General features: G+C 40.7%; 2 protein-coding genes across 3 annotated transcripts; one reads left to right on the plus strand and one right to left on the minus strand.

Annotated features, from left to right (window-relative positions):
* The first annotated feature begins 852 nt into the window (after window positions 1-852).
* Window positions 853-4,541, plus strand: ciao1 (cytosolic iron-sulfur assembly component 1). Of its 2 annotated transcripts, none has more exons than XM_015404674.1 (7): window positions 853-1,177; window positions 2,005-2,153; window positions 2,239-2,350; window positions 2,452-2,540; window positions 2,630-2,831; window positions 2,915-2,984; window positions 4,147-4,541. In XM_015404674.1, the coding sequence occupies exons 1-7, from the start codon at window positions 1,039-1,041 to the stop codon at window positions 4,379-4,381; spliced, it is 996 nt and encodes a 331-aa protein (XP_015260160.1). In that variant the 5' UTR covers window positions 853-1,038; the 3' UTR covers window positions 4,382-4,541. The 2 variants fall into 2 exon arrangements, with proteins under 2 accessions (XP_015260160.1, XP_015260161.1); XM_015404675.1 differs by having other exon boundaries at window positions 2,461-2,540.
* A 65-nt stretch (window positions 4,542-4,606) lies between these two features.
* Window positions 4,607-23,020, minus strand: snrnp200 (small nuclear ribonucleoprotein, U5 200kDa subunit). Its single transcript, XM_015404671.1, has 44 exons — window positions 22,976-23,020; window positions 22,670-22,833; window positions 21,643-21,814; window positions 21,371-21,563; window positions 21,116-21,171; window positions 20,875-20,973; window positions 20,591-20,743; window positions 20,395-20,494; window positions 20,169-20,305; window positions 20,009-20,086; window positions 18,369-18,542; window positions 18,103-18,240; window positions 17,855-18,010; window positions 17,583-17,753; window positions 17,314-17,507; window positions 17,103-17,226; window positions 16,193-16,342; window positions 15,854-16,096; window positions 15,587-15,775; window positions 15,312-15,509; window positions 15,061-15,213; window positions 14,876-14,956; window positions 12,586-12,669; window positions 12,335-12,441; window positions 12,129-12,247; window positions 11,849-12,003; window positions 11,573-11,762; window positions 11,316-11,489; window positions 11,066-11,226; window positions 9,920-10,147; window positions 9,648-9,839; window positions 9,381-9,559; window positions 9,136-9,287; window positions 8,950-9,058; window positions 8,757-8,865; window positions 8,418-8,607; window positions 8,170-8,334; window positions 7,956-8,077; window positions 7,716-7,859; window positions 7,451-7,627; window positions 7,210-7,370; window positions 5,319-5,400; window positions 5,149-5,241; window positions 4,607-5,067 (listed from the first exon to the last, which is right to left on the minus strand). The coding sequence occupies exons 1-44, from the start codon at window positions 23,018-23,020 to the stop codon at window positions 4,918-4,920; spliced, it is 6,411 nt and encodes a 2,136-aa protein (XP_015260157.1). The 3' UTR covers window positions 4,607-4,917.
* Window positions 23,021-26,650: the final 3,630 nt, after the last annotated feature.

The raw sequence follows: 26,650 nt of genomic DNA on the forward strand, positions 1-26,650 counted from the left end.
AAATGCATTATTTTTGCAAGACACATTTATAAAGGAATAAAGTAAAAGATTAAATAGCCTTTTTTTAAGTAGTGTACTTAAGATATGTTTCTGTTGAATATTTACGAATCCCAGATTTCCAACATGTGTCCCCCCCAATTGGAAAACATCTTCCTATGCCCTTGGAGCACATCACCCCAGTTCTACATTCCTTACACTGGCTCCCTGTATCTCAGAGAATAGACTTTAAAATACTTCTGTTAGTTTATAAATCTCGGAATGGCTTAGCACCTAAATACATCACAGACTTGTTGCTATCAGTGTAACAACCCTGCAGACCACTCAGGTCTTCTGGCTCCAGCCTGCTCTGCATACCTAGAACCAGAACTAAACATGGAGAAGCAGCATTTAGTTCCTATGCTACACGTATCTGGAACAAACTTCTATAAAACTGTAAAAGTGCGGGAAGCCTGAGTTCCTTTAAATCAAGATTAAAAACCCATTTGTTTAGGATTGCCTTCGACTGTTCTAGTTAAACAGTTCAACTGAAACATCATTAGTTCAACTTTTTCATTTTCTTTAGTCCAACTGTTTTTAATGTTCTTTTTTGTCTCTGTATTTTTTTTCCTCCTTGCTTTGACTCTGTTTTATTTTCCTATTATATTTTAATCATGTAACGCACTTTTCATTGTCTTTGTACTGAATTGTGCTATAGAAACCGGGTTGCCTTGAAAGAAGAAGAAGTGGAGTTTTTAAACGGGGGGAGTTTCAGCCTGCCCCTGCCCTGCCGGCGAAGCGGAGCAGAGAGGTTAGGAAATCGAGCGCACCCAGGATCCAGAATTCAACGCGCGTCGGCGTGCAGCGTCTCACAAGAAAACATGGCGACATTTCCGTTACAGACGTCGCTTTAAAAAATTTGTTTACTTTCTTTTTTGCTGCAAAAATACCACATGATTTAATAATTTCTCTTCATATGTTGATAAATGACAGTTAGCTTTAGTATCAGGTATTACATTTAAAGTAGACACGGAAGTATCGACGCCTCCAGCGGGGTTAGACATGAAGGAGGCTTTGGCCGAGGTTCAGAGGATCAGCGCACATCCGGACTCCCGCTGCTGGTTCGTTTCTTGGAGCCCGAATGGCGCTTTGCTGGCTTCATGCGGGGGTGACAAGGCCATCCGCATATGGGGGCGAGAGGGTGAGTTATCATAAACACGACTATTTAGGACTCCAAAGGGTGAATGCACTAAAGCACTTGTGGCTAGCAGCATTATGTAGAAAATATAATAAAGTCAAATCAAACGCATTGACAAACCGCAAGTATTCTTCCCAAATACGTTCAAATTTGAATCCCATGACTTTAATAAAAACTATTCTGAAACACACACAGTCCTCACAATAAATCAAAATAAAGCTTAAGCCTTTATAGTGTATTCAGTGAAATACTTTGAAAATGTAACATTTCGAGCCAATAGTGTCATTTGAATCCAGGACCAGACCTTATAACCTTTGTAACATAAAAAATATGGATATTTTGATGGCAAAAATGAATGTCAATAATACTTGCGCGAATATATTAGGAAAATAAAAAAAAGTGCTTCTATAAGAAATTCATTAAAAAACTCTGAGAGTGTAAGAAAAACATTTTGTTTTGGTACAACATAACCTTAGAGGCATTAATGCTGATACTGAAACTTGGCATTTTTTGGTTTATAAACCTAAATATAATAGTTAACGAGGATTATAATCCTTTTAACTTTAATTTTTAACTTTTCAATTAGCTTTTTACCTTTTTTCCCAACTTAATGTACAGCAGGTAATATATCATTCAAGGGCTCATCTAACTGGTCAAATGCCAATTGGACCTTAACTCTAAGGCAAGTGATCAATAACGGTAACTTGCCCTATAAAGGGTTAAAGTCTTCAGTTCTGTTGTATTTAGTGCTGAAACAATAAATCGGATTAATCGTGATTGATTGATTGTCATACCATCTTAACACCTGTTTTTTATTCTTTTTTCTTTAGGTGACTTGTGGGTCTGTAAGACAGTGCTGCAGGATGGTCACCAGCGCACTGTGAGGAAGGTGGCCTGGTCTCCGTGTGGCAACTATCTGGCTTCTGCCAGTTTTGATGCAACCACTTGCATCTGGAAGAAAAAGAATGATGACTTTGAGGTTTGATGAGGCAGTATTTTTACTTCTTTTATCATTTAAAAGACCATCTTTGAAATCCTTTACCACTTTTGAATTTGTCCCCTAGAGTTTGACTGTGTTGGAAGGACATGAAAACGAGGTCAAATGCGTGGCGTGGGCCCCTTCAGGGAACCTTCTGGCCACATGTAGCCGTGACAAGAGTGTCTGGGTTTGGGAAGGTTTGTGTCAACAGAAGCTGAACTCAAATGCTGTTGCAAATTAACTTTAGCTCTTAGCTTGTGTATAAACACGATTTATTTTTTATTTTTGTGCTTTTCAGTGGATGAAGATGAAGAATATGAGTGTGTTACTGTGTTGAACTCTCACACACAAGATGTCAAACATGTTGCATGGCACCCCACAAAGGAGGTAGCACAGACTCATTTCTTCTGATTATATTAATTAGTCTGATTTCCCCCACCCCCATCGTGACATAACAAAGCTTAATGTTCGTACAGCTTCTGGCTTCAGCCAGCTATGACAACAACATTTGCATTTACAAAGAAGACGACGACGACTGGGAGTGCCAGGCTACTTTGCAGGGACACACATCCACAGTGTGGAGCTTGTGTTTTGACGCTGCTGGAGAGAGGATGGCTTCCTGCAGCGATGACCGTACCGTGAAGATTTGGAAAGAGTATCCCAGCGATAGTGGGCAAGGTGTGTTTTTGGTGGACAGTAGCGCGTTTTCCATGTATCAGGAAGAAAAAAAAACAAACCGCTTCTTATTTGCTTCTTTAAAGGCGACCTCTCTTGGAAGTGCGTTTGCACGCTGTCTGGATATCATGGACGAACGGTTTATGATGTTGCCTGGTAAGTTTTTGTGCTTCTGGGATTTTGTAAAGTAGATGCTGTTTGTTTGAAAGGTCTACCAGCCCTGATCCTCAACTTTTAATGTAGTGATTAAAATATGTTTTTCCCATTCCTAAGTGCTAGCAGCTAAAATAACAGCATCCTCTATTTTTATTTGATGTTGGATGTTTGAAAAATATGAAATCAGTTAACCCTGTAATGCCAAATGTATCATATTTTATGCATACGGTTTCTGAAATGTTTTGCGTCTGACACCTTTTGCATAATCTAATGGTAAAAACTTTGCCCAAAATCCTATTGCACACAATCAGATATACCTGATAACAGAGGGCAGAAGCCTACGCAAAAAATAATCTTGACTTATTCCATAGTAATAAATTATTAATATAAAAAATGTATTTGTTTTTTCTTTTTACATATTTTGTTAAAAGGCCAAATAAGGACTTCAAACCAAAAAAAAAGTAACTTTATGTTTTGTTTTATTCTTGGATCAGGCTTTAAAGGGTTAAATGTAAAAATTGTAACCAGAAGTTGGATCATTTAGATTTTATTTAATAAATTCAGATTAGATACACTTGTATATATTTCAACTGATTAACTGAAATATAATGGTCTTCATTTGTTGTCATAAAATTTCATAAACCACTTTCCTTCAAGTCCGAGCTTTACTTTTTGAATTTTGAGTGACATGCCTACTTTTAAATTCCTTACTGTTGCATGTGGGGCGAAAACAATTAACTGGATTGATTATTGAAATAATTAATTTAATAATCAATTTATCGTTAACTGGAATATAGAGACTATAAAACATGCCTTTAGTTGACAGAGAAACCCGCTTAGAGCAGTAATTATACAAATATTGTAAAAAAAAATATATATATATATATAAACATTTTGCATTAAAAAAAGACAAATTTTTTTTCCAGAACTCCTTAAGTGGAAAAGTTTTTTTTTTACCTGGTTTAATTTTGTAAAGTCTTCTTCTAGGAACCTTTTGTCATCTGATTATTAATCGATTAATTGAAAAAAATAAATCAACAGATTATCGATTTGCAAAATAATCATTAGTTGCATTTCTAGTAGTCCTAAAACTCCTAAAATGTTAAAAGTAATGTCTCTTTAACAGTGATTGTTTCTGACTAAATAATGCTAATCTGCCCAGGTGTCAACTGACTGGTGCTCTGGCGACTGCCAGTGGGGACGACGCAGTGAGGGTTTTCAAGGAGGATGTGACGGCCAGTCCAGATGAGCCTGTGTTTTCATTGGTTGCCCAGGTAACCAGAGCTCACAACCAGGATGTAAACTGCGTTTCCTGGAACCCAAAGGAGGCGGGCCTTCTGGCCTCCTGCAGCGATAATGGAGAAATTGCAATTTGGAGATTTAAAGAGGAAGACTGATTCCCTGGCTTCGTTACTGGAAGTTTCACAGATAACTTTCCTTTTTGCTCTTCTGCTTCATGTAAATGTTTCATCTGCAGCAGTGCTTCATGTGCTTTTGATTCCACATCTTGGAAATGAGATTGAAAATTTCTTAAGAGTTTATATAAATGGCGAAATATTAAAAAAATGGTGTGGATTGTTTTTATTCAAACAACAATTCAGAAAGGACATACTAAAATCATACTAAAAACACTTAGAGCAGGAATTAGATTTCCATAAGATCACTAGAGTGCTCGTTTGTATTTAAACACACAATCTGCACGACTGTAGCCTAACCCGCATCTTGACAGTCTTGTACCTGTCAGATAAAAGCTGGACAAACCCTCTACACTGAGATCTGGAGTTCAGTGTTCAGATGATTCAAGAAATCTACAGGATAAAATCAGACTGAACTTTAATGAGCAAATATTGAGACATGTTGACAAAGTAAAAAGGAACATAAATCAGGATGAATATCTAAAAGAAAAAAACATTGATTCCCTCCAACAATCGGCTTAATCTGAGTCACTGTCCCCCTCGCTGTCAGCCTCCTTTACGTCCACGCTGAATTTGTACTCCTGATCACACCCCATGTATGCATCACTCATGAAGTACAGGGTGTAGTTATGGATGCCCATAGCCGGCGCAACGAAGTCCAGCTTGACCTGCAGAGAACAGACATGGTTTTAGGTTTTGGTTCAAGGAGCTCTATCTGGTCAAAGTATTTGCTTTTTGACTTGCTTCACCTTTGCTTTCTGCTGAAGAGTTAACCTCTTGATAGAAATAAGGCTGTTGGACTTGGGGTCTCCGATGACCACCCACCAGCCCTCCTCACGTTTCTGCAACAAGATTATTCACACAGTCATTTAACATTTTATTAAAAAGCAGGTGTTTAAAAAAGTGCGGTGACACTAACCTGAGGGAAAAGTGGAGCGATGACGGGACCGGTCACCTCCTCCTCTCGCTCGAGCTGAACTTGGACCAGAACTGAACTACCGCTGCAAATACAACAATCAGATCACCCAAAGGTTAAACCTTACAACTGGATCAATTATTTTTTTTAAATTTAACCCAAAATAGTGCAGGATTGTTTCTAAATTAAAAGAAAACAACTTGCTGTGTTATGCATTTTTCTTCATTAAGTAACTTCAGCAACATAACACCAAAACCTAATGTTCAGTAAAACATGTCAGAGGGAGCATTATGCTGTGGTAATCCTTCAGAATGGTCCTTAGGAACATTTACACACCACGTTAGCACGGTTCCTCGCCTCCTATTGGTGGTCCACGATACTACAGCTCTCAAGGCGGAAATTATGCAAACAAAAATGGCAGCACCCATAACATTCAGAAACTTATGTGTCTGTATAGCGTCCTCTCCAAAATTTCAATGAGAGCCTTTTGATGCCATTTAATGTTAATAGGCTGAGAAGAATTACAAAAGCCGGACACGTTGGAAAACCCACAAAATGAGTCAGCTGACTGTAAACAGGAGATGCTCATACGCTCTTTGTAATCAGAGAACCAAGCCACAACTCAACCGCGCTGAGCCAGTACTAGATTTGGAGCGGTTCGGTTGTGTCTTTCACGGTCCATGTGCTGTCCTCGCCCTGAGTTTTCCCAATTTTTCAGCAGGCTAGACAGCCAGACAACGACATTCCAATAACCAAACTTCTTTCTCTTTTACTTGTTTATTGAAGAGTGGCCTCTGACCACTGCCATCACTTTAGCCATCGTAAAGAACAAATCTTGTCTCAAACACAACGTGAAAGATAGCAATCAGCTCATTTCCCAAACTGCGTGGTGCTGCATTCCACCATCTTAGATCTACACCTTCCTTTAACGTCACCAAATAATACAGTAAATTATCCAGCAGGGGGCGCCCTAGTGCGGTTTTCAACCAAAGAGGCACCACAGTCCAGGTCAGTTGCGTTCCATTTAGGGTTGTCAAAAGTATCGATACTCAAAAAAGTATTGATACTGAAACGTTGTATCCGGATACTATACTCATTTTCAAAAGTATCGATACAGTGCTACCACCAGTGGCACCTAATCAGTCATTCATCTAAAGTACAGAATAGAGGAAAATGCACTTTCAGAACACTGTGTGATTGAATAATTCTCTGCACTTTTTATTTTCAGACTTTTTTGTAACAGGTGCAGCTGCTGAGAATAATTTTTGTTACTTAGCCGGTTTGGCTAGCGTCATTGTTATGTGTGCAAAGCATAGCCAAGGAAGGAACACTTCATTTTAATTTTGTAAGTTTTTTATCAAGCTTGCTTAATATTTTGCACAGCAAACAACCTCAAAATATTGTTTTTATTGTATTTATCTATTGTACTTTAATTATTAATCAAAATATTTCTGTTGAAATTTGGAGTTTTTATCCTTGTGGTATCGAAAATGGTATCGAGTATCGAATATTTTCCTTAATATCGGTATCGAGTTGAAAAGTTTAGTATCGTGACAACCCTAGTTCCATTTACACTCAACGGTTAACTCGGTACCGTGCTAGGACAGCTCTCGGCAGTTTAAAAATGGGGCTAGTGTTTGAGTGAATTACCCTCAATCTCCCTGACAAATGGCAGTAGTTTTTACACTCTATTCCGTAAAAGGTGCAACTCTGATAAACAGACCATTAAAGATAAAAAAAAAAAAAAAAAATTGTTATTTTAGATTTCACAATCATGCTGTATGTTGTTTCCTCACAATCTATATCCAAAGACTTGGATACAGTTTGGTGGCTGTAGACTTTCAAAAATAAAAAGTTTTGCAAACAGCTTGCTGGAGGCTGAGTGTAAGCAGACCTTTTGATGTTGTCCCTCTCGGCTACGTCATACGAAAGCTCAATGTTGGGGTAGCGGTTACAGAAGCGAGCCACGTCCGCTATCTGTGCGTCTGAGAGCTGCAGCAATGATGTTCTCTCCTCATCCTCCATCTCCATGATATCAAAGATGCTCTCCACACCCTTAAGGTAAAAGTAGATCATCAGTCAGAATGTTGAACTTCAGAACAGAGAAGTGGGAGGTGCATACAAGCACCACTCACTTTGTCGGTGCAGCGTTTGATGTGGTCTGAGGTGAAGTGGGGCAGTTGTCTCAGATAGGAATCCTTGGACCACATGGCTTGAGTGACCATCTGCGCCAGCTCCATAGCAGCCAGGGCTGGACTCAGCCAGCCGTTACTGGACAGCACATCCACACAGGCCTGAATCAGGCGGATCGCCTACAACCAGAAAACGCTCATTTTCAGAGAAACGCTACAGGATGTAAACTAAACACTGGCTGCGTTCTAGCAGAACTTGAATGGAAACCTTGCTCAGGATGTCTTCGGTGTCTGACTGGAGCTCTGCGCTCAGCTGCATCCTGGAGAGGTGGGCTTGCAGCAGCAGGTTGGTCTTCACATGGGGGTCATTAAACTTTGGGTTGTTTAACTTATGGGGGACTTTTTGTGCCAGCTGAAATAAAAGAAATGGAAAAAAATATTTTAATTAATAAAATTCAACAACAGATTTCATATTCCATATAAAAAAAAAGTCTGAGTCCAAGTTCACCTGTCGGAGAAGTGCGTCCTCGTGGTGCCTGATGGGAATGTTCTTGTATTCAGCCGCGTTGGAGATGATTTCGATTAACCCACGGATCTTCGTCTTGGCATTCAGTGACATACTGAACAACTCTGGAAAAAAACAAACAGCATATTTGTTTAGCATCTAACAGGAGAAAAACTTTCAATGTTAGGATGGATGCTGGGGCAGCGTTGGTACGAACCGATGGTGGTGTAGTTGATGTAGTAGTAAGCGGCAATCATTCCCAGATTGAGCGGAGCGACGTCCATTTCATCCTCAATGCTGATGCATTTGGACTGCTCCAGGTCATGCAAGGTGTTTTCCACCAATTCGGAGAGGTGATCGGACAGGTGACGATGGGACATGCCTGCCGTGATTACAGGACAGTTATCAGAACTCCTTTAAACTTCCAGTAAACCTACTCAGTCAGCACTTAAGCGCGCTCCTCACCTTGCAGGTTGTAGTAGTTGGGGTTCTGCGTCATACGCCGGTAGAGGAATGTCCACGTCAGGTAGTCGACGGCATCTTGCTTGTTCTCCACCGTCTTGGTGACGATCTCGGCGTTGAAGTGGTCATGGAGACAGTGATCCAAGTGTGATTCCACAGGCAGGGGCTCATAGAGGAACTTCTTGAAGAAGTCCTACAAGGAAAACAGGAGGCGAAATAATTAACATTTATCTTTTTTTTTATGTAATTTTAACAAGTTCTGAGAAACCAACTTTAAGTTTTAGTTCAGGCTTGTTAATTATCTTATATTAATTTCAAAGTGAAACATAAACACTAATTTACCTTCTTAGAGCCCTGACACATGATAACACAGCGTCCCTCATCATCTTGCATGGGCCTGTTCGCCTTACCGACCATCTGGAGGACATCATAGATGGGATAGTCCACATATCTAAAACAGAAACGACAGGAAAGATGTAAAGGAAGTCTCATTATTTTGGATCATACTGCGAGTAAAGTTCTCAAAGGGCCTTACGCATGGATTTTCCCATTGTAGTACTGCGTGTCCATGACGATGACGAGATGTGCAGAGACGTTGATGCCCCAGCAGAGCGAACGTGAGGAGACCACCACCTGGACGGCACCTGTACCCAGAGAGGAAGTTCAAATCACAAGAAAAGTTTCATCCCGTTTCTGTATTTTTATCTTTATTGTTTTATACCGGAGTTAAAAAGCTGTTCAACAATCCGGCGCTCTGTCGCGCTCAGGCCCTCGTGCAGGTACGCCACGCCGTTGGCTAGGGTTTCTTTCAGAGTTGGGTCGTTTATTTTCTCTAGGAACGGAACCAAGTCTTTCTCTGTGCAGTGCAGGAACCTAAAGAAAGAAATGTTTTATCAGATCATTTTTTTTGCAGATTTTAATCTCTGTTCTGCAACCAAAAATACAAGAATTAAAGTAAAGGCTGACCTCTGAGGGACAACATCAGCAGCGCAGAAGGTCAGGATGTCAATGGCGGTGAGGCGGGTCTGCCGGCGGGATGGGACAAACACCACCACCGGCTTGGAGGGTGAATGCTTCATGATGGCGTGATACACTGGCTTAGCCATGGACAGAAGGCGAGTCTGAGTGTGGCTCACATTGAAGCCCTACAGGGAGAGAGGAGCATTTACAGCACATTAGCAACCCAGCAGGAAATGGCGGTTTCTGGGTGCAGGCAGCCGTGTGTTGACGGACCTGGATGTGCAGCTCCAGAGGAACGGGCCGAACGTTGGGGTGGAAGTTAAACGTAGCAGTGGTGCTGCAGCCCAGCCAGTGAGCCACGTCTTTGGCGTTGGACAGCGAGGAGCTGAGGGCCACAATGCGGATGGGTCGCTCTATTTGAGAGGAAATGTACCTCATCCTGGAGCAGATGACCTCCAGCACAGGCTGATAAAAAAACGAGAAATAAAAAATAAACCAAAACTGCCTAAAAAAACCCAAAAACCAAATATATACTTTTTTCTTACTCCATTTTCTCCTCCAATGAGGTGCGTCTCATCCACGATAAAAAGGCTGACGTTCTGGACGTTCTTTCTCTGTTTCCAGCGGCGGGACAGGATGTCCCACTTGTCAGGGGTGCTGACGATGATGTCGCCTTTTCCCAGCAGCTTCAGATCTGTGCTGGTTTCTCCTGTCAGCAGAACCACCTTCTTGTTCAGGATATCTTGGAACTTCTGGTGCCAGTCGACAAAAACCTGAAAACAAAAGTCCGGCATAAATCCTCGCAAAAGTATCCGAGGTTCTTGCCCTTTCGTACATTTCATGATATGCCACTAACAGAGCTGCACTTTAGGGAGCCAATAAACGTGAGGAATAAGAAGCTCAGTGTGGCTGTTATTCTGATTAATCTGAGAAGTATGGCATGGGGTCAAATGGACCCTGCCTTTGCAAAAACAAAGTTAGTCGCAAATAAAATACTGCATTTCCCCAATTTGTGAATAAAGTCCATCTGAATACATATTATTCTGTCAAAGAACATTGATGAAACAATTAAAGGTGCAACAAGAAGTTGAAAACCTTAAAAATAGTCTATTCAGGTAGTATGACTGCATTTCTACACCAGCTGCTTACTCTGGCCACAAATGCTTTTCAATTAAATTATGATATTCTGTTGCCCAACTTATTTTAATTGTGTTTAATCATTTGTTTTTGGTCCAATTTTAGTAAATCAAGCACATTTTGTATATTTACCAAAACAAGACCATGGGAACGGGGGTATAATACTGCACACAGGGGCAACGAGTACATTAGTAATGGAGCCAAGCAAGTCAGCATTTTTGAACTGGAGGTTTAAGAAGAGAGAAGAAAAGTCTAAGATTTAAGGTGGATTGTGCTTGAAGAAAAGAAACGCCCATGGCATAGCATACAGTATGAAAGGGTTTCATAGCAGCTCTATATACCAGAAAACAATCACAGAAAAGAGTGGTACTACAAACCAAATTAGTGGAGATTAATAAAAAATACTTTTCTTTTTATCATCATAGTATTTCATCAAGTATTCACTATTTTCTGTTGATCCAGCACATAAAACCCCAAATAAACCTTTAAGTTTATTTTTTAACATGTCTTCCAGGTAACAAGAGATGGAAGGTATCTGACAGGTAAGCATGTACCTGCTCAGCCAGCGCTTCCATCGGGGTGATGTACACACAGCGACCCTCTGAGTTGTGCAGCAGCATTCTCAGGATGGCAAACTCTGCACAGATGGTCTTTCCACTGCCAGTTGGAGCTCCCACAAACACATTATCATCACTGTTGTAAACAGCATTGAAGACTGAAAGAGCAAGAGAATGAAAGGTAAGAGGAGCAGAGAAGCCAGTCCTGACCTCACTTTTAAAAGATTCAGTGTTTCTCCTTGACTACCTTGTGTCTGGATGGGATTGAAGAAGGGGAACTTGTTTTGATAAAGAGCCTCAAAGGCAGAGTTTCTGAGAGCGGTGACAGGTAGCGGCTGGAGATCCAGCAGCTCAGTGGGTGGGGGGTACTTCTCAGGTAGAATGAGGTGGCGGAAAGACACGGGCAGCTGCGTCTCACAGGCTGACAGAAAAACAATGAAAAATTGTGTAAGTTGAAGAGCTAACAGTGGAGGACAATCCTGAAAAAAGAATCAGGCTGCTTACAGAGCCACCGGTCTGAGACGACGCGGATGAAGTACTGAGGAGGCAGAGGCTCAAACACAGGCACAAAGAATGTGACAAGATGCTCGTCCTGGGCGTACTTGGCCTTCAGCAGGAAGTACTCATGGTGGAGGATGACCTCACTGTCTACATCCTCAACCAGGATCCAGAAAGCTTCAGACGAACCGTGAATCTGAGCAGAAAAAACCCCAAACATTTATGATAAACCTGAGGAAGAAAGGGAGACTTAAGCAGATCTATGTTGCACGTTTAACTAACCTTGTCCTCCCACTGGAAGTCCGGCGTGATGGTCAGCTCCACTTTGAGCGTGGAGCGAGTGATAGGCTGGATATGGACAGCCAGGTCCAGTTTGGGGAATTGGTGCACGTATTTATGAATGGTCTTACCCATCTTTGGCATGCGGATCAGCTCACCTGAACAGAGAAATGTACAAAAGTCGTTAAAACTCTACAGCCCGGATAAAAAAAAAAAAAAAAAAAAAGGGTTGGTAAAAGATTCCACAGAGGGAGGGGAGAAAAATAAAATAAAATAAACTCACCGATCTCATTGTGATTGAGATCATAGAGACGCTCGAAGGGGAAGTTCTTTTTCTCGATCTTCTTGACTACCTCTTCAGGCAGCTTCTTGAACTGCCGCAGAGGAGACATTGACTGCCACCTGTTGATGATGGGAACAAAACACTGTAAACGGATTCCGCCCACCACGGAGCAAAACTTCAACTTTAGCATCGCCAATCACACTCACATTCGTTTGTCAATCATCTTGCAGAGATTCATGGTCTTGTCTGTGAGTTGAGCCCAGCCCCGACTGAGCACAATCTCAAATATGGCCCGCATCAATCGACCGGCACTCTGAGGACCAAAAAAAAAAATACAGGATATGGGAAGACAGAACAGTAACATGACATAGCAAAAATAATCCATCAATTTGAAAGAGACATGTTTTTAAAAGTGAAATGAGAAACCTTAAGGATAAAACAGCTGTTCTTACTGTACCTGTGTAACGTATACCATGTCGGCCATCAGGGCAAAACCTTCCAGTTTGAGCTGAGAGATGAAGGCTTGGAGCAGAACATTAATCTGGAACACAAACACAGATGATTTATAATCCTCTAATAAAAAAAAAAAAAAAAAAAAACTCTCCTTCAACCTCAATTTAATTTGAAAGGAGTGGGGTCCTAGTAGTTAGGACATACAGCTTGGAATCCTTATACCCCATTTACACTACCCTTGAAAAACCGTGCCGAGACTGGTCCGAGCTCAGTAACGGAGATAACTTATCGTGTGTAAATGGAAAGCAAACTGAACTGAACCGAGCTAGACACAACCGAACCGAGATAACTGCAGACCAGTTCCAGAGGTGGGCTCGGCTCGGTTTTTCCCTGGCTAGGTTCTCTGATAACAAGAGCGCATGAGCAGAACGTGTCATCTCCATCTGGCTGCACATCCCGATTCACTCTCCATTCCAGTAGTTGGCAGTAATGCCCCTCCGGAAACAGAAGAAGAAGAACAACTTCTTCTTCAACCATAAACAAGAATCGAAATCTTCTCCACGCAACATTTTAAATAAAAACACCGAAGTACAGCAATAATGCTGCGTTAACACCGGACGCAGCAGGCGCGACAGAAGCAGCGAGTTTACATGCAAAGTCAATAGTTGACGCGCGTCAAGGCACAGCAAAAGGTCCCGCGGCGAGTTTTTAGCAGCAGGCGCAGCGCGTCTGACCAGCTGAAGCAGCGTGTCGGGCGCATTTAAGCATCTGACGCGCAAGGCGCGCCGCAAACGCGAGATGGAAAAATTTAACTTTTGCTGCTCGACTCGCCGCATCAACCAATCAGAGAAGCTGATCTGGGAGCTGGCAAGGAGAGAGACCCAGCGCTGATGATACAGAGCGCTATGATCACTCCTCTGAAACAGTTTGACACATAAATTAACTTAAAATGCAGAAATCTGCCAGCAGAATATATTCGCTTTTATTATCCTGGTGCCTGCAGATTAGATTATTTAGATGAAAAACACCTACCAGCCGCCGCGGTGAACCGCAAGGAGGCGACCCGGCCAGAGGCTGCTGATGAAGGGATCCCTACTGTCAGCACACCGCCGGTATGTGGGGGTCTGAGCGGCTCCGACAGAAATAAAATTGGAAGGCAGGATTGTATTCTGGATGAACTGACTGCACTGATGAAGTTTTCAGGTGGACTTTCTCACTTAAAAACATATTAAAACTACTTTATTCCCACTGATCACAGCAAATATAGCTGCAAGGCAGAGAAAGGATAGTGAAGCTCCGTCCAACGCGCGTCAGACACACTTTTGAACCGCGCAGCCAGAGCAGCAAAGCTGTTTCATCCGCGCGTCAGAACTAACTGGTGTGAACGTAGCATAATAATCAAGCATAACTTTCTGAATGTGACGGGCGCCGCCATTTTGATTTGGTTGATTCCCTCCTTCTTCGTCTTCTTCTTCTTGTGTTTTATGGCGGTTGGCAAACAACTTTTGGTGCATTACCGCCACCAACTGCTTGATTTCCTCCTTTAATACTGGCAGTAATACCAGAGATCGTCACTAGGAGGCGAGGAGTCGAGGACGGGATAGCGTGATGCTCGGCCTGGTTAACTGAACCGAGCTAGGACCGGTCTCGGCAAGGATCGGTTTTTCAAGGGTAGTGTAAATGGGGTATTAGGTTCTGAGTTCGAGCCCCACTCCCACAGACTGCCACTCTGGGTCTCTGAGCAAAACCCTTAACCCCACACTGCTCCCCGGGAGCCCCACAATGGCAGCCCACTGGTCCCCGAGAGGATGGGTTAAATGAAGAGATAAATTTCTTCAATAAAGTTGAATTATTTGTAATTATTTATTTGTTATTTTCAGCAAACAAACACCAATCAGATTTTTTTTTGGCTGATTTCAAGTTGCTGGTTTTAGTTAAACTTCGACTTTGTGATACAGGTTTTAGTTTATACCAAATTCTCTGTGAGGCATTAATTATCACAATTCAAAATATTTTCTTTTCTAACACGTTATGAGTCGTCAATAATGCCAGAAAGAAAGAGTGCTCACCACAGTGATAAAGATTCTATTTATATAGGTGACTGGCAAAGTTAAAATAAATGTTTTCCATTAGATTGAAAATAAAGATAAAAATAGATTTTTTTTTAAAACTAGGTGCCTTCTCTGGGCAAGCAAAAGCAGAATGAGTTTCCAACCACCTTTACTAAGCATTTCTTAGTGGATCTCCTACTAAAGAACACATAATGTTAGACTGTAATAAAACTGGGCGGTTACCTTAGCACTGGGCTCCTCGATGCTCTCCTTTACAGGAATTGGAACTCTTTCAAGCAGTTTTTGAAGCTCCAGTTTTTCCTCCTACAAGAAAAGTCTTTTTGTCATTTTTTGTGTGTAAAAGAGAAGCCTAAAGTAGGATTTTCATAGATAGATCATAGCCGTCATTCTACGTTTAGCTAGCACACCTCTCTCACTGTGATGTTCCTGAACTCTGAGGACAGTGAAAAGACCCTGAAGAGTTCAATTTCGCTGAGAGTGGGTTTCAGCAGCTGGTTGTAGGTCTGCACTGAATCGTGGGTGATGTAGAAGTGGCTGGCAATGCGTCCCAGGTCTGTAACCTTTATGTGATGACAGACGAAAAAAGTGTTTGTTTTAACTTATTGTGAATTTATAATAACCAGGATCACACAGTAGAAGCGAGAGCTGATTTGCAGACCTGGAAGCTACCCGTCCTCTTGTCGTATTTAATAAGGCTGTTCTTGTCCAGGACACTGGCTGCTGTGTGAATCAAATCCATCCTTCGCCGCTCCAGCAGCGGGTCCGAGCCTCGGTCATCATGAGAGACTCCATAGAGCGTCGGGTTGCGGAGCATGCGCACATACAAGTAGGTGTAACCAAGCCAATTCACAGCATCCTGCAACAACAAACACCACAAATTAACAACCAGGATTTAAATCATTTTGTTTTTTGTTTTGTTTCTCAGTCACTCACCTTCACATTCTGGACATTTCCCAGCACAATCTCTGCATTGAGCATGTCAGGGAGCTTGGCCACCATCTGACTCTCTATGGGCAGCTGCTGGTTCAGCAGGGACAGATAGTACTGAAGCTCTCCATGAGAGGTGATCAGGATTCCCTCCCCCTTGGTGTCATACTGCGGACGGCCAGCTCGACCCAGCATCTGAAATTATTAAATGATACATTTAGTTTGTACTGTCCAATAACTCAAAACACATGCTAAATCCAAGTCCAGACAGACCTGTAAAATGTCTAACGCTCCCAGCTCCGTCCATCGGCCTTTCTCTGGGCTGTAAACCTGGGTTCCTTTGATGATGACAGTATGAGCCGGCAGGTTCACACCCCAAGCCAGAGTGGCTGTTGACACCAGAACCTGGATGTGTCGATCTGCGAACAGATCCTCCACCAGCGTACGGTCGACTCTGGTCATTCCAGCGTGGTGGATAGCAAAGCCGTAAGGAAGCAAATCCTTCAGCTCTAAGTTCTAATAGAGAGAAATCACTCTATGAATCTGATCAAACCAAAAATATTTAAAAACCATTTGAACTCTGGATTCTAGACATTTTTTTTTTTTTTTTACTTTGCATTGTTCCGCCTCAGTTCTAAGCACTTCGGTTGATGCAGAACCCTCTCTCAGGAACAGACCCAGAGTGTCCTTCTCCAGGCACATGTCCCGTATAGCTCTGGCAGTCTTTCCAGTCTCTTTCCTGGAGTGGACAAACACCAGCACCTGATGGGGGACAAAGTCATGTGAGAAGCATGGGTATTTATGAGCAAAACAAAAAGAGGCCTGGTTACTGAAGATCAAAGTCCATCATTCGACATATGAAATCTGGACATTTTAACTAAGAGGTTAAAGGTCATAAAATTCTAACAGATTTATCTCATAGCAATTGTTTTAAAAGCCAAGAAAGTGACTGAAATCTTATGGAAATCCATTCCTCTTATTGAAAAAAATAAAAAAAAAATCACACTTGTGGCTAAAAAGGTGTTAAAATTTGTAAAAACGTGAAGGGGTTTAACAACAGATAAAATCAGTTGTTAATTGCACTCATTGCAGAGAAGATATTAAAGTTTAAATTAAAAATGAACTTTACTTCATCTCATGTTCTTAAAGACCTCGTATGCTAATAACATAATGGAGTGATGGCAATCCCTGGTCACGATTACAATAGGAACTTATTTTAATAATGTTATGTGGAAGAAGATGCACACTCTGATGGGTTGTCACTATTTAGCTATTATCCAAATATTTACCTAGAATAAAAATCTATTTCTGGATTAAATCTTTAAAAATAACTGTGATAAAATCACTTACAATAAACAGGCTGAGAGGGGAGGTCTGTTCACTGATTTAATGAAAACATTGAAATGGAAATACTGTAAAGCAAACAGATCAATAGTGTTTGGGAGCAAAAGAGGATGCTAGAAATTTCCTCCCAAGTTGTTGCATTTCATAAAATGTTGCTAACAGCAGCTGTGGGACTCACCTGGTTCTTTCCAGCATGCTCCATGATCTTTTCATAGACGATCTCATTCATGATCTGGAAACGCTTGATGGCCTTCTTCTCTGTGATACCAACGTACGTCTGCTCCAGGGGCACAGGCCGGAAACTAGAAAGAAAGATCAAACCATTTAGAAATTTGACCCGGTAACAAAGCAAGAAACAACAGTTTACGGGATTGTAATGAAAACAATACCTGTTGTCAAAGTAAAACAGTCCCTTTGCAGGATCAACGCGCAGGCAGGTAGCCACGTCTTCATAGTTGGGCAGCGTGGCACTGAGGCCGATCAGACGCACGTCCTCCTGAGTCAGCTCCACGTTGCGGATGGTCCTCGCCACCAGGGACTCCAGAACGGGTCCACGGTCATCGTGCAGCAAGTGGATTTCATCCTAGATGACGCGCAGCTGGTCATCCTCAAAAACTTACTTCACATGCTTTCAAACTTGCCGTGTGGCGCAACTTACAATGATAATGAGGCGCACTAGCTGGGTGTATGTACGCTCGCCACCTTTCCGAGTGATGATGTCCCATTTCTCTGGGGTGCAGACGATGATCTGAGTGGCGTTGATCTCCTCTTTGCAAAGCTGGTGGTCTCCCGTCAGCTCGGACACAACGATGCCGTAACTCGCCAAACGCTGAGCAAAGACAAGCAAAGACATAAATACCTCTGCATTGACCTGTACTAAAGATCCTTCAACGCAAGTAAAAAAATTGTATACGAAGAAGAAATGCTCACCTTGCCAAAACTGCCCACCATCTCCTGTACCAGTGAGCGCATGGGAGCGATGTAGATGATTTTAAAATCATCCACGTTGATTGTTCCGTCCATGTTTATGTGCTTTCCGATTTCTCTCAGCATTGCCATCAAGGCGACGTTGGTTTTACCAGCTCCCTGTGGGGAAGACGACAAAACCACATTAGAGGGGGTCCGACATGGAAGGTAAACAGTGGAAAGGATGTCAGTCTTCAGCATGGTTTTCTCACTGTAGGAGCACAAACAAGCAGGTTTTCATCTGTCTCCATGGTGGTCTTGAACAGCTTGCTCTGAATGCGATTTAGAGTTTTGAAGCCTTCAAATCCAGCCTGGGCGTACTTTGGCAGCTTGTCAATGGCGACAAGAACCTAATGATGCAGAATGCAAGACATAAACTGAACCTAAAGCAGCTTGACACTAAACAAAGGGTATAGTTTAAGCTCTTAAGTTTGGAAATGTTTTGTTTTTTAAAAAGGGGGAGAAACGAGAGACGAACCTCATCATCTGCGAAGGGTTTGGGCTTGAGAGCGGGCACGTGGACCTCTTCGTAACCTTTACGTTGCTTACGGAAAGAGCCGTCAGGCAGCTGGCATCGTTTGTTGGCCATGAAGTGGCTACCCTGAGTAAAAGCCAAGTCTTCAAGGTCCAGAAGCTGGCGAGGCATTACAGACTGTTGGAGAATGAACAGTAGAAACAGGTAAGCTTCAATGTTTACAGTTGGGCATTAACATCATCAGAAACACAAAATATTACAATATGGTTGATTGTTTCCATGATAGCACTGATTAACCCAAACGTTCCTCACTAGTTTCTTATTTTTCCATCAACGTGGTTACCACCCCCTCTGAGCTTTCTAAATGATGGTCAGCTAGATATCTATCAGCTGGAAAAGCATGCTAAAAGTTTGTTGTCATTTACAATTGATTTACAGCAGACAATCATACTAGATGACGATTTAACATTAAATGATTTAATACCATATACACTATTTGAAGAACTTTTTCTTACAGATTGGTCTCAGAGGCTTGAGGACCAAACTAAAACCTTTTAAAACAATTAAATTCTGTTTTTGCAACAGCTTGAGCAACCGGTTGGGTCTGAGTTTTCAACAATGGGACACTAATGCTTCACCTCTAACAAAAGGAACAGGTTAGAAAGATTGGTTCAGAAACCACCATGTTTAAGCCTGTCATAAACCGGAAGCTACTGAGCACCAGTATCACTGCTTCAAGTACCAGAATGTCAAACTGATCCCTGAGAACAGAAGTGTCCATCCCTCTCTGACCCTATTGGCATTCAGACCATTTTAAGTTAGAGAGAAAAGCTGAGAAAGGCAGACTTCACGGTGACACAGTGGGTAGCACTGTTGCCTTGCAGCAAGTGTGTTCCGGGTTCGATTCCCAGGCCAGGGTCTTTCTGCATGGAGTTTGCATGTTCTCCCTGTGCATGTATAGGTTTTCTCCGGGTACTCCATCTTCTTACCAGAGCCAAAAAACATGACTGTTAGGTGAACTGGCTTCTTTAAATTGCCCTTAAGCATGGTTGTGTGTCTTTGTGTTGCCCTATGACAGACTGGCAACCTGTCCTGGGTGTACCCCGCCTCTCGCTATAGACTGCCAAAGATAGGGGCCGGCCCCAACTCGACCTCTACAAGGACTAAGCAGAAGAAAAAGGATGGAAATATTTGGCCTAATAGTCAAGAAGTAATTTTGAGGGAGACACCGCGAGGCTTTAGACAAAAAGATAAACTGTAAAACATGGTTGTCAGACATCCTCTACTGAATCTTACATGTTTTTTTCCTTTTCTGTAATGTCTCCCAAACAATCTATCCCAAACTAGAACTGATTAATATCTTCTGAGTGTTAAATACTCAATGTTTGACATTTTGTTTGGTTGGTTCTTTTAGATAAAAAACAAAAAACAAACAACCTGAAAGACAAAACAGAAACTACTTGGTGGGGGTAGCATCATGCATAGGAGGCATTTTGCAAAGAGAGAAACTGAGCCATCAGATAAAGTGGATAGAAAGAAGTAGAACTAACTTAAAACCTTTCAATTAGACTTTAAACCGGCATTTAGGTCTTCCAAAAGAAGAAGATTGTGAATCAGGAATAGGTTGTTAAAAATATACTTGCCTCTCCATGGTCTATGTCCATTGCTTCCAAATCATCGACCCGCGACTTCCTCACCCTCTCCCTGCGAGATCGTTCTTCCTAGAGAACAATAAATAAAAGGTTTGAAAACCCACACTAAACACATTTTAATTGGTAATCATTTTAAAACAGGATGTTTTACTCTGATGATGTCTTCCTTCTCAGTCTCCTGCAGCTGGTAGAGAATCTTTGATAGTTCCTGATCTGACTCCATCTTCCCAATGATCCGCTCTTTTTCCGCTTCACTCTGAGCGCTGGCCAGCATGGTGCAATACTGAACTGTTGGACACAAGAAGCATCAAAACAACCACTTCAGATAAAAAAAAGAAAAATCCGGGGAAGGCTTGCTTTGAACCGGATGGGCTTACTCATGCGACGATGCTGACGGAGGACTTTGATAAAATCAAAGGTGTTGAAGCCCAACAGCAGCACCAGCTGGTTCTCGCATTCTCTGTCATCACTCGCAGTCTGTGGTTCAACAGAGAAAAATTAGACATCAAAACATCTGGAAAAGGGAATATGTGCATAAACTTAAAAAAAGCAAAAACAATTAAGGAGAAAAACCTTAAGGATTTCTAAGACTTCGTCTGCCTTCTTCTGAGAGACGATGGCATCATCATAGAACCGACTGAGCTGGCGTTGGAGCCAGAAGGCATCAATGTCCCGAGGATGTAACTGTTTCTTCTTCTCTGACATCACGTCACCTGCCTCACCAAGCTACAAAGGGAAGGGTTCCTGATTAAGATTGTGATTCCTTCTAACCTTTTCGTAGATGAAAGGTTATAAGACCGAATAAAAACATCTGGATTAATGCTTTGATCAGATAATCTGGGACATCTTAAACATACGTTTGCTGTTAGCCTGGTGGTCACCACTGCCTCTTCCCCTTCACTGTCTTCATCTGAGTGTTCATCTCGTACTTCACCAAACTGGTCCTCATCTCCTTCCTTTGGAAAAAAACAGAGCTCATAAACTTTTAAAGATAAAACCAAAGTATTGTGATAAAAAAATGATCAAATCGCTTATATTCAAAAGGAGCAGTATGTTCCACATCCATCAAAAAATGTTAATTTAGAAAATTAAACTCACCTCCTCATCAGATTCAAACTGTACGTTGACACCATATGTTTCATCAATGTTGTCATCTGTGAATAAATGATAAAGCATCATTTGAAAAGTTTCATAAATTTAATTTCTGAAAACATTTCAGACTAAATTTTTTGAGGACATATGTATCAATTGAAACAACTTTTACAAAAAAAAAGCGACAGAGACTCAGGTCAAGGGATAAAGTAAACTAAATAAAGACTTCCCCGTAGATGTGAACTATTAATGCCTGCCTACCCATATTCTGCAACTCCTTGTCTCCCCCATAGTCTGTGATCTTCTTTCCCAGGTTGACCAACACATGATAACGCGTGTCATCAGATGGCCCCAGAAGCTGCTCGACTTCCCGTCGCCTCTCTTTATCCCTCATTTTGTCGTTCTTCAGCACCGCTAATACTTCATCAGCTGCTCCACACAAAATATCCCGAGGCTGCAGATAGAGGCATGCAGCAGTTGGGTTACTAACAGAACCTTGGTTATAGAGCCTGCCATTGTTTAAGGTCACTGACCTGATCTCCCAAAGCTGCGTGGATGAAGCTCAGCAACACCTCATAAGTCTCTCTGGTTTCTTTGGTCTTGGGCTTGTACACAATGCCCACCATTTCATCAATACCCTCAGACAGGAGGGTAAAGCCTTTCATTTTGTTGATGTCGTGTCTGTCCTCATCTCTTTTTCTTCTCCTATTTGGACAGCAGAAAAAAAGAAAGTTAGGAATAGTGACAGTGATTTGATGGACAGCAGAGTGAAAACATTTAGCCTTATAACATAAATGGCAATAAAACACCAAACAAATAATCAAATATGGGTTACAAGCAGAGTTTAAATCAAACATGTCAGATATATGACCCCATAGCACAGATGTTCTACTACTTTTAGAGATATCTTTGCTGCAAAAAAATAATTGAATGATATGTTATCAGGCAGGACTCTAATAACTTGATTATTCTGACATTGAAAGATTAGCTTCAGAGGACTGGAGTTGGCAACACCTAGTTTGTATAGCAAAAGTATAATTAAATATTAAAAGCTGGTGAAATTAACTTCCAGTTTTCAGCAGATAGTTTAAATTCATATCTAAGAATCCAAAAGCTGAAATTAGTGCCCGTTTCATTTTGTCGCAGTAATAAAACAACTTTAGAGCAATTTATCTCTGCTTACCATGTGAATTGAGTATTTAAATCTGTTGTTTTTGTTCATCTATTGTCAGTTTAGCATTGATCACTTAAGTGTCAAACAGATCAAATGTATTGGGGAATGGCTGCCTAGTGGTTAGGGCATGGAGCTGGGAATCCTGTGCTTCTGAGCTGGAGCCCCACTCCCACAGACTGCCACTCTGGGTCTCTGAGCAATACTCTTAAACCCACACTGCTCCCCCGGCGCCCCACAATGGCAGCCCACTGCTCCCAAAGGGGATGGGTTAAATGCAGAGGTAAATTTCTCCAATCTGAGATCAATTAACTTCAAGTATCATTATTTTACTGATAATCAATGAGCCCAAATAAGACTTATCGAAGGTTTGTATTATCTGCACTGACTTGTCTCGTCTCTCCTCCAACTTCTGTGGTTTGGTCCTCTGAGCCTTGTCCCCCATCTTGGTCCCCTCCAGCTTCCCCACCAAGGACAGCACCTCACCGGTGGGCTCATCTCTCCGTGTGCGGTCGATCAGCGAGCGATCAGCTTGCAGCACCAAGTTTGAGTTCTACACATTCAACACGAACAGACATGAAATATACAGGAACTAGATAAAATATCTATTCTATTTATGACCTTATAAAGACACACCGCTCGGCAAAAACATCTATTATCCAAATATTGACGTGTTTATTTCCTAACAAACTTACCGCTTTGTACTCATACTGCAGGTTACGAGCAGTGACGTCCGCCATGGCGGTGTTTTTCTTTCAGCTGTCGCTGTTCGCTCTACAAATATTCAGAGCTGACTGAACTCTGCTTTATCACTCTAACTCTAGCGCATCGGTTCAATATTCAGATTTCGTATCAAAATATTTCTCCTTAATCTATTAGATAATGCGTTTTTCCTACGTAACAACACCGCTGCTAGCACGAGCGCACAACAGGCTTTCGCTCGCTTCCTCTTCCGGGGTCAACCGGGTGAACTGAATTCAAATAAGGGAAAGGAAAATCTGCATCGCCCCCTGGTGGCTTTGCGAGTCACGACGGAATTTTAATTGTATTGACGGCTATGGTTGCTTTACTACGGAAGAGGATTAAGGTCACTGGGCAAAAAAAAAGAAGTTAATTGATTTTTAAATTTTATTTCAGTTTAATATGGGGAAAAAAGTCATAATTCTGAGATCAAAGTCATAATTCTGAGAAAAAAGTTAAAATTATGAGAAAAAAGTCAGAATTCTGACTTTTTTCCCCACATTAAACTGAAATAAATTTTAAAAGTCAATTAACTTTTTTTTCTTTTTTTTTTCCAGTGGCCCTAATCCTCTTCCGTACATTACCCTACCTACCACTGGTCTCTATTTATTCCCTGGATTGCTGATTGCCCATTAGTACTCCCTTGTTAGACCAGTCGCAATGTAAACAATACGTGCGCTACAGCATCTAACAACAATGATGTTCTCATTTTCAGGGGGGACTTAAGACTTTTAAAATAAAGAAAATTAATTAATCACTTTGACACACACTTACTGTTTCATTGCATAAGTAGATCAATTTAACTTATAAAAAAATAGGCATGGGTTATAGGCACATCACATTGCATAGTCATTATGAAGTCTCTAAATCATGTAATATAACATATTATACAAATCCATCACAATAAAATTTATGTGTTAATGGAACATTACAATAGAGATGTGCCAAAAGAGCTAAATTGATTATGTAGGGGTAATATACATGTATTTATTACATTGTTATGGTAATTACATCTTACGTATAATTTTTACATTTTACATAAAAACTGAATTACAAGTACACATCTGTTAATGCTATAGTATTTTTCTATTTGCAAATTGTGCACGCATGATGCCATATACGTTTATACTGTGTCTGTGCATTAGCCTACAAATCTGACAGATTTACAGTAATGCTAAATTACTGAACCAATTGAATAACTCCACAGAGCTTCACTTTCTACACTAACAAAATCACATAAATTGGTAAAGTAACAGGCAAGATCAAGTTCATATTTTGCCTTTTATTGTTAGTTACAACAAGAATCTGATCATTTGAAGTAAAAACAAAACATACACGTACATGTATGCACACACTGACAGTGAAATTATCTGTGAAACTACTCCCCACAGCTTCGCAAAATCCTTGTTTTTGCAGCCAAATGCTACACATGTAGGCATTTTAACTGCGTCTCCGTGGGAGTGGGGAGTACCAGCATGACAGACGGTGGCTTCACTTTTTTTCGGGCAATCAGCAAGCCAGTGAATAAATGAAGAGCAGTGCTACCTACTCATATGGAGTATGGCTCAAACAATTTTATATCATGTTAAGCAACTTTATTAAAAAATATTAAGAATACTTTTACTATTTGAATTATTTTTGGTATGCTTATTTAATTAAATGTTTAATTATTTCTTCTAAATTCCTCCAACATTATATTTTACACACTAAAATAATATGCTCTGTTGTCTCATTTCCCTCGCAATATTAGCAGTTTACTGTACTGTGATTCTAATTTCAGAAATAATGAGCTGTAACGTCCAGTATGTCCTAATCTAATCCAGCCAAAGGTTTCTCCTTCCTGCTCTCATCCCTACTACTCTCTTTTCAATCGCATAATATAAAATTCTGTTCTATTTATTTCACTTTACCCCCACTTTTTGTTGAATTGCACTCTTTGCTTCTAAATTGCTTGTGCTTACTGTAAAGTTAACTTTTTCTGATAAATTGTCCTTTTTGTGCTAATATTTAGTCTGGAGAGCCATTTTCAACTGAAGTTCAGCTAATAAATAGGTGTTGTTTTGGAGAAATTATGTGAGCTTTAAAAAAAACCCCAAAACAAATGAAAAAAAGTTGTATTGTAACAGGGGATTTTGACATTTTTAACGAACCACCATGTTGTTTGACTTTTTGGGTTTTAAAATGAAGGGGAACGTTTTATCTGTCTTTGGACAGATAAATACATTAAAGTCAAAAACAAATTGTTAAGATAAAATTATTCTAAGAGAAATTCTTCTTTCTAATTTTCTCGGTAAGAAACCCAAGCTCATTTTGGGACAACAGGTTCAAATAAATCTTTTGAACTGTACATCAAGTAGTTTTGTTCCAATCCTTTCAGTACTGCTGTCTGTGATGGTGGGGTCAATAAAATATAGTTCAGGCTGTACATTGTGGTCTACTCTTACAGTTAATTTACTTGTCTGATTTTTTTCATGATTTGCACACATTTCTTTCACTTCCTTTTTACTAAATATTGCCTTTATTACACTCAAAAAGAAAGTGGTTAGATTACTGGCAGATGTTAAAATATTTGCCATGAGTAGAAATGAAATAACTAAATATGAAATTAGAAAAAAAAACTGCCCACAGGTGGTGTTTTATTCAATTCAAAGCTGTTTATTTATTTAGCGCCAATTCACAACACATGTCATCTCAAGGCACTTTACAGTTAACCAGATCATACAGTCAAACTGATTCAAAGTTTTCTATCTAAGGAAAACCAGTTGATTGCATCGACTCATTGACTTGAAGGCAATACCTCACACCAAGCATGCTTCTAGCGACAGTGGAAAGGAAAAAGTCCCTTTTAACAGGAAGGAACCTCGAGCAGAACAAGAATCAGTGTGTGCAGCCATCTGTTAAAAAGAGGTTTATCTCAATGGCATTATTCATGCAAAACGAATCATCAACAGTACAGCGCTATGGTGATACAGTTATCTATGTGCCGGTGCACAATTTTTGCATATGAACTTTTACAATGCTGTTTTTTATTATCATTTTGAATATTTTCCGTTTTTATCTGAATGTGTCATAAATAACCAAAATCCAGCCATCCATTTTCTCTCACAGGCGAGAGGCGGGGTACACCCTGAACAGGTCTCCAGTCCATTACAGGGCAAATAACCACAATGTTTTTTTTGTTTTTTTTAATAATAAGTTATTTTTTGTTTGTTTTGTTTCTGCTCTACACATTTTTTGTTTTATTATTATTATTTCCATATAGTTTATCCTGTATGCATGTGTAAGCTTTTTTGTCTTGCTTTTGCAGCAAAGTATTATTAATTTTAAAATCCGCTGCAGTCCTACTTTTCACCACTAGATGGCAGCAATTCACCTCTTGCTCAAGGGCGGTTTAACCTCTTCCGGAAGCAATTATCGCTACATGAGGTAAATATTAGACTTATTCGCCATCAGTTCTGGGGGCTTTATGGTAAAGTTTTGCTCCATTGTTGAGGTAAAATGTTTATGAGCAGAAAAAAGAGCGTTTCGTTTGACAAATCAAGTGGTAAACAATTTTATAACAGAAAGAGGAAGGTGCAGTGCATGTGGTCAGGACTGCTTCTCTTAAAAAAAAAACATACTTGCAGATT

The sequence above is a fragment of the Cyprinodon variegatus genome, unplaced genomic scaffold, assembly GCF_000732505.1.
Source record: "Cyprinodon variegatus isolate N-32 unplaced genomic scaffold, C_variegatus-1.0 Scaffold1826, whole genome shotgun sequence".
NCBI lineage: Eukaryota > Metazoa > Chordata > Actinopteri > Cyprinodontiformes > Cyprinodontidae > Cyprinodon > Cyprinodon variegatus.

Excerpts from the sequence above, each read along its gene's own strand:
- ciao1 (XM_015404674.1), top strand. The coding sequence starts at position 1,039 with ATGAAGGAGGCTTTGGCCGAGGTTCAGAGGATCAGCGCACATCCGGAC. Across the intron at positions 1,178-2,004 it reads CCGCATATGGGGGCGAGAGG|GTGACTTGTGGGTCTGTAAG; the intron begins GTGAGTTATCAT and ends TTTTTTCTTTAG. Across the intron at positions 2,154-2,238 it reads AAAAGAATGATGACTTTGAG|AGTTTGACTGTGTTGGAAGG; the intron begins GTTTGATGAGGC and ends TTTGTCCCCTAG.
- snrnp200 (XM_015404671.1), bottom strand. The coding sequence starts at position 23,020 with ATGGCGGACGTCACTGCTCGTAACCTGCAGTATGAGTACAAAGCG. Across the intron at positions 15,214-15,311 it reads AGAGGACGGGTAGCTTCCAG|GTTACAGACCTGGGACGCAT; the intron begins GTCTGCAAATCA and ends CATCACATAAAG. Across the intron at positions 5,242-5,318 it reads TCGCTCCACTTTTCCCTCAG|AAACGTGAGGAGGGCTGGTG; the intron begins GTTAGTGTCACC and ends ATCTTGTTGCAG.